Below are 7027 nucleotides of genomic sequence, written 5' to 3'. Positions count from 1 at the left end.
TTTCTAAAATCGGACAAAACCATCACAATTTTTCGGACAAACCATGATCATAATTTCTCTTTGAAGAAACACGTTGAAACCGTAAAAAATGGAACAATTTGAACAATTTGAATGATATTATTAGCAACTAAAGACTTAGAGCTTTTCAACAAACACAAACTCGTCTTGGTTACATGTGGTTTTCATGAAGAAAAATAGATTTGCATTTATTAGTTGCGTAAAAACACCCAAAATCGAACAAAACAACATCATTTACCTTATAAGTATGAGAAAAAATACTGCGAGTACTTATATTAGCAGCCAGACGTGTCCCAAGAACCTCTGCAAAATCTTACATTAATATGTTCAGCTTTTTCCAATTGAATGAAGTTTTATAACGATTAGAGGAATTGCTTTTTTTACGTTAAAGTGTGTAAACACAATGCGTCAAAATTTCTGTTGTTAAAATGAAGTTATAAATAAGTAATTTCAATATTCCTTGACTTTCTTGATCAAATCAGCAGTAAAAATGAAGGGATGTTTTAATGTTTTATGCTCCCATCGAGAAATAGATTACGGACTATAGTTTACTTTTGTGTGTAAGAATTTTTTCAATATTTTTTCGGGAAATAACAATAAGTTATCTCCATTCTGATTCCAGATTCTAAATGAGATTTATGTCAGTTGATCCATGTCGAACCTTTTTTTTACATAAATATATATTTATTTCATTTGATTTTTGTTTTATACAAAGTTCTTAGAAGTTAAGCGAAGAAGTTATGCTTTGCATCTTAATTCAACATTGAGAAATTGCATTATGTTTTTATGATGTCGTTATGCTTTATATGATATGATTTTTTTTAATATTGAATGTTGGACATATCAAATTATTTTGAAAGTTATTAGAACACACTACCTACTCAACCTAATCTAAGCCTAAACTGAAATTACTATACTAATTCCGAACAATCAAATGCTCGGAATAGGAGCACCTTTCTCCAAATTTCTGAATATATTTGTGAAATTTCACTTCCAGTGTACGATCGGAGAAGAATATTATGTTTCATCCATGTCAAACATCGAAGATGAGTGGCCGCATGAACTATCTTACCTCATGTAGAGAACAGATAATCATTTCTGTCTTGCGCATGCTCAGAAGAACCTTTCTCTCCTGGGCTGGATTGGCCTTTAGGTATTAAAAATCTCCTAAGCCGTGGTGAGTTCCGCACAAGTTCAATTGCACCCTATGACCATAACTCCGGTAGGCGAAAGAAAAAGCTTCTGTACTTCATTACAGCGATGCGAAGGTTATTCGTTAACGATGGATCTTGGATTTTGGGAATCGATTGTTGTGGAGAGTATAGTGCATACGACGCAATTTCAGCCTCCACGGTTTCAGTTGGACAGTTTCAATATCTTCAGCTCATAGTTGTAAATATTTTTTCATGACAACTGAAACAAATGAAATATTTTCACTAAAAATAGCTGTCATAAGTTCTAATAATTTTGTCTTTGTCACACCGGTTACGGATTAACAGATATTGAATGATGTGGTCTACCAATGACATCTACGTTATGAAGCTATAAGCCACGGTGGTAGCAGTGGTCGAGTGAATAGTGATTACAGAAGCTATGTCGAATGTTGGTAACGATAGTATCCATCGATGGTGTACGGCATGCTGAAGCGTAATAATTTCACTCTATTCTAGCCTTCATATATCAGGATTATCTGGTGGGGTTAAAACTTTGCTCCCCCATAATCAGTTCCATGTGAAAAGAAAGCTGTTCGAATGTAAGCAAAGCAAAACGTGTGTGGTCTAATGCCGTTCATTTTATTACGGGTTTCGTAGTAAGGACATGTTTACGTTTGCTCTGGGTGCTATGAAAACGCCGGTGAGGTTTCTTTTTTGCTGATATGGAACTCAATTATACACATATATACGTGACATCAGTGGATGTGTGCTCAGTGTAACAATTTTATCACTCCAATAGAACAAGGTTGATGGCAAATTGATGGCGTTGAGTTTATCTGACGCAGGAAATATCTATCCTTTTCGGAAGACATGTCATCCTTCAAGGATCAAAAATTCTAAATTAGTTCATCTGTGCAGTATTTTAATTCACTACTCATGTTAAAACGGCGGTTATAGGATATACACATAGAATATCGATCACGATCTTATAAGACCCTAACACAGTGCACAATGGTCCAGGAGGTGCCTTTAAGTGGAAATTAGCATTTAGAGCTCGACAGTTATTCTCTAGACAAAAACTGTCTTCGACAAAGTTGTTACATATAATAGAGCGCTCATTTTCATGTTATATTAAATAGGGTGACTAAAATTGTCGTTGAATTAAAAAATATAACTTGCTTATATTTATAGATAGAGGTAAACATAGTTCGACAATGTTGTAGTCCCAGTTATTTGAGACATTTTTATAGAACAAAGTTTTTTTCTATCTCTTGAAATAACCGATATAGCGCCTTTTTCATAAGTTTGCTTTGAATTAAATTGAGATATTGACAAGTTCTTCATCGCAAAATGTTTGTATTAGTAAGCTCTAAAAGTCTTGCCAAGACAGTTTTTATGTAGAATTTGAAATAGAAAAGTTAGAGCAAAAAAACTGCTTTTTTATGGTGACCCTAACGCAACTTACAAAAAAGGCGCTATATCGATTATTACAAGAGATAGAAAAAAAACTTTGTTCTACAAAGATGTCTCAAATAACTGGGACATTGGCATTGTCGAACTATGTTTAACTCTATCTATAAATATTGGTTTCCCCACTTCGAATAAAATGGCAACAATTGCAGTGGAATCCTCAATCATGATTCGAATCCAGGAACTGTAGTAGCATGTGTGTTATTGGAAAACTTGACAGAGAAACTCACTTTTCATATTACCTCTTTGATTAGTGTTTAAACACTGGAATATTCCTTAACAACAATATTTTATCCTGCATCATAAAATCTCACTCAAATCAACGGGGAATTTATATTATAAACTGTTTAAAGGAAACATTGAAAGGCCATCCAACTTCTCGGACCCATTACAATTTGTGACTTTGGACCCAAATGCAATGAACAATGAAAAATACATAAAACGCACTACATTGACTTGAATATTATACACCGACTCCAGTGAAGCAATTAGTATGGATATCATCTGTCCTAATTTAGCAGGACATGTCCTGATTTTGAGTTGCTTTTGGGGCGTCCTGATTAAGTTTTCGTTGTCTAGCATTTATCCTGATTTTTATAAGAAATTCAATTTTGTTGACGAATTATATTTATTTTTTATGGTATTTTGGTTTTGAGAAAAAACTTTTTTACGTAGGATTACGTCTTTTGAAAACATATTGGGGTACAAATTGAAGAACGAAAAAACTGTTGCATCGCAATGATTGTTCAATTTTAAACGCTTCTTGCTCAGTCATTTGCTGAGGGCTTTACTAGACATTTGCATCAATCGATTTAGGGATTCCCTAATAATTTAATATAATGAACAAAAATAAATATTTTATGAATCTTACAATCGAACAATTACAAAATTATCAATATCAATACGAATATCCCGCATTCCGATTGGTCGATTGTTACAAGCAATCTGTGCTCTCCCTGTTGATCTATCAATACGAATAGGCTGTGCAATGAATCATGCGTTTGGTTTGATTTTCTGCTGCGGCAAATCCCACGTTTTGATTGGTCCAATATGCGCCTCCCCAGTGCAAATCTAATTCTCCTTCGGCACCTTTCATCATGCACCATGAAACGACTCATCGCCATCCTTCTGCCATCATCGATCGATTGTATCACTGGTGGAGAGAACAGACAATACCCAACAATCAAACTAAACGCTGTCATCAAATTATTATCAAAGAATTTAATAATGGATTTTTTTAAACATATCCAGAATCAATATGCAATAATAGCTCATCGTTATTCTACGTCATATGTGGTCGTTTCTCGGACACAATCCTCCCGTAACTTTTCACGAGATCTTCCATCTGTTTTCATTCCAAGTTTTCATTCCGAGTTATTTTGTGTTTTGTGTCAATATTTCAAGTCGATTTTTGAGTGTCTAAACGAATTGCACCAAAAGAACTTTTGTCTCAAAAGAAAGACGTAATAGTTATGAGTCTAAGTGCTGCATATCTGATTTATAAGTGTTGGTGGCTAATAGCTGTATGTGCATATTGTCGTTTTTTTGAAACAGATGTTTGGATACACAATGAACCATTACAGCTAAATCTAATTTGGAAAAACATATTCAAAAACTGAAACATTACAAGAATATTCAAATGGAATCCACTTCCAAATTCATGCTGATTTATGTAATGTAAAATTCACATTGCTCAGAAGGTTTGGGCTGCAGAAGAAACTCTTACGTTTCATACGTCATAAAAGCTTCAAATCCATGGATTGTCTTGGGCACTATTGCGCATGATGTTTGATGACTAATAAACCGCCCAAACATCTCCTGTTCTCGTACAGAACAAAAATCATCACCTCCGGAGTATTTTCACCGCAGAAAAATACGTTAAATCGACCGTGAAACCGTTAAATAAATAGATTTAAGTATTTTTGTCTCTGAAGTGAAACGATTTGTTCAAAATCGTAGCTGTGACAAGCGTCCTGATTTTCAAATCCGACCAGATGATATCCCTGGCAATAAGCCACATCCACACTCTCCCTTCACATTGCACAAAATGGGGAAAGAGTAAATCAATAAAATATAAAGCTTCAACCCTCTCCTTGCTATACGATAGATAACAAATGTCTACTTAAAAACAATATAAAAAACGCACACAATATGGAAAATGCAATTCTAAAATAACTTGATTCAATATTGTAATATGCATGAGGAACCAAACCATCGAAACATGGTAAATGAACCAAAAATCTGGACATTATTCTGGACTCTAAACTCATATTCACAAAACACGTGCTATTGTTATTGCAACGGCTCATGTGTTGCTGACTCTGCATTGGAAATATCGGAGAACATAAATATAATTTATTACGTTTTTGCTTTAAATATATTCACGAAATGAATAATGAAATAAATACGTTTTAATCTATCATTCTTTCTATCATTAAGTCGAGCGGTATATAGTTCTTATTGGTCTATCATCAGCTTCCTTGAATTGTATCAAGATCACGAGATAAGTAGTAATTGCGCCACAGTACTGGAAAAGAATACAAAATATGGTTTAGGTAATGATTGTTAAACAAGTATACACTTTTTTAATCAGAAAACATAGGCTCAAACAAATATTACTTACCGATGTGATAATATGTCTATCGATTGTGCATAAACCACAGGCGGTGAACACTGAGTTATTTCCAACAAGCTGGCGCCAAAAACTTTCCAACTATAGAGCGAAACGGCGCCAGCAGGATAATTGCGAGGGTTACAATAGCACCGGAAAGAAACACAAGGGACAGAAAATCAGCCAAAATCAAATCAACTCCTATCGGTAATACTCACGCGTTCTTTTGCCAGCATATCCTTACAAGTTCTCATCAGATTACAAACAATACTCATTGTGCGGCGAGACTGAAATTAAAACACCCATAAAATCATCGAAAGCATAAATGGTCTACATATCATGATATCGTACCTCGACGTTAGTGAGGTGACAGGGCTCGACGGTCAACAAAAAGCGAAAAATGTGAATGAACAACCAGAGGGCCTGAATCCAGGAAAACACAGCATCCTGCATAAATTATAACAGCATTTATGCAAATTCTAATACGCTATTATTGAGAATTACTTCACCTTATCGCCTACAAGCTCCACCATCAAAAAGTAGGATGTCGCCACCAAATGGAGCAAGCACGACCCCAAAACCGCTAGCAATGCCACACCAAATGTGCTGAAAATTAACCATTCGAATAATATGTGTGATGCCAGAATTGAATTGGATTGAAACTGAACACTTACTTTGAAACCAGTATCACTGCGGTCGATAAAGAGGCATGAATATATGCCAAGTCTTCAATCATTCGGTTTGATGTCATAATGGAGGAGGTATGGCCAGCTAATGGAGATAAATTCGAATAATTGTGTACATTACTGGAATCGTTTAACGTGGATATAAACATATGATATGATATCCTCGGCATAATGGAAAACCGAAAAAGTGAAAACATATTCATTATGCTTTCATTTTTTTCGTATATAATTGTTACCTTTCGTCTTCTGTTACTACATACCGTGCCTATACCACGGGTTTTGCAAATCAATCAGATGAAAATAATATGGGTGTACAACGTTTGAATTTGTTTAATGACAGTGTTCGACTGTTCATGTTTCTGAATTAAATGTGTATGTTTGTTTGGTTATAATACGGGTAGATTTAAAAAGCCACCAACAACAACAACAAATTCACAAAGAATCTGTGAAAGATTATTGTGTGTAAACTATGTAAAATAGTATGAATTAAAGCTCTCAATCTAGTAGATGCATCGAAAGCCTGGTCCTGATCTTATTCCATTTGTCTTTATCCAGAATTGTACAGCGATGCTCGCCAGACCCTTTTTGGCTTCAGAAAAGAAGCTTGGAATCATAGCTCACTGTGTCCGATTGTACAAATATAGAGTTCTTATAGGTTATGTTCTTATAAACGTATAAAGTACTTACCCTCATCATCCGTTGGTGTCAGTATCGCAAGAGAGATTTCTGTAGTACATTTTCGTTAACAGCTACTGTCAAAATTTCAGACGAAAAGAACTCCTAGTTTTGTTTTGACCGTGCGTAGAAGCGGGCGTGTTCGCGGATTTTAGAAAAATGTAAAAAAATGTAAATTCCGCCGTCGCCACATCCACCTTATTCTTCAGATTTGGCCCCGTGCGTCTTTTTTGTTTCCAAACATGAAAAAGTCACTCGCCGGGCAGAAATTTGCGTCGAATGAGGAGGTCATCGCCGCCACGGAGACCTACTTTGCAGACCTCGAGAAAACGTATTTTATAAATCGCCACATTTCTAGAATTCTAGTTTTTTTTTGTAGGCTCTGCCTTGGAACAACACTGTGGACCTACACC

The 7027-nt window shown here is 35.3% G+C and overlaps 1 protein-coding gene across 6 annotated transcripts in view; it reads right to left on the bottom strand.

Annotated features, from left to right (window-relative positions):
• Positions 1 to 860: 860 nt before the first annotated feature.
• The window catches only part of LOC129768283 (gustatory receptor for sugar taste 43a), a 47506-nt gene continuing 41339 nt past the window's right edge, over positions 861 to 7027 (bottom strand). For 5 of the 6 annotated variants that reach the window (XM_055769809.1, XM_055769813.1, XM_055769810.1 and 2 more), the window contains 6 exons: positions 5928 to 6024; positions 5763 to 5859; positions 5605 to 5700; positions 5472 to 5540; positions 5266 to 5355; positions 5011 to 5169 (listed from right to left, as the gene is read on the bottom strand). In XM_055769809.1, the coding sequence (XP_055625784.1) occupies positions 5077 to 5169; positions 5266 to 5355; positions 5472 to 5540; positions 5605 to 5700; positions 5763 to 5859; positions 5928 to 6024 (542 nt within the window). In that variant the 3' untranslated portion in view covers positions 5011 to 5076. Of the gene's footprint in view, positions 3796 to 5010; positions 5170 to 5265; positions 5356 to 5471; positions 5541 to 5604; positions 5701 to 5762; positions 5860 to 5927; positions 6025 to 7027 lie in introns of those variants that run through there. The other variant, XM_055769814.1, reaches the window with a different exon arrangement.

The sequence above is a fragment of the Toxorhynchites rutilus genome, chromosome 2, assembly GCF_029784135.1.
Source record: "Toxorhynchites rutilus septentrionalis strain SRP chromosome 2, ASM2978413v1, whole genome shotgun sequence".
NCBI classification, from domain to species: domain Eukaryota; kingdom Metazoa; phylum Arthropoda; class Insecta; order Diptera; family Culicidae; genus Toxorhynchites; species Toxorhynchites rutilus.
Note: the sequence above shows the minus strand (reverse complement) of the source record. Positions and strands in the feature narration are given on the sequence as shown.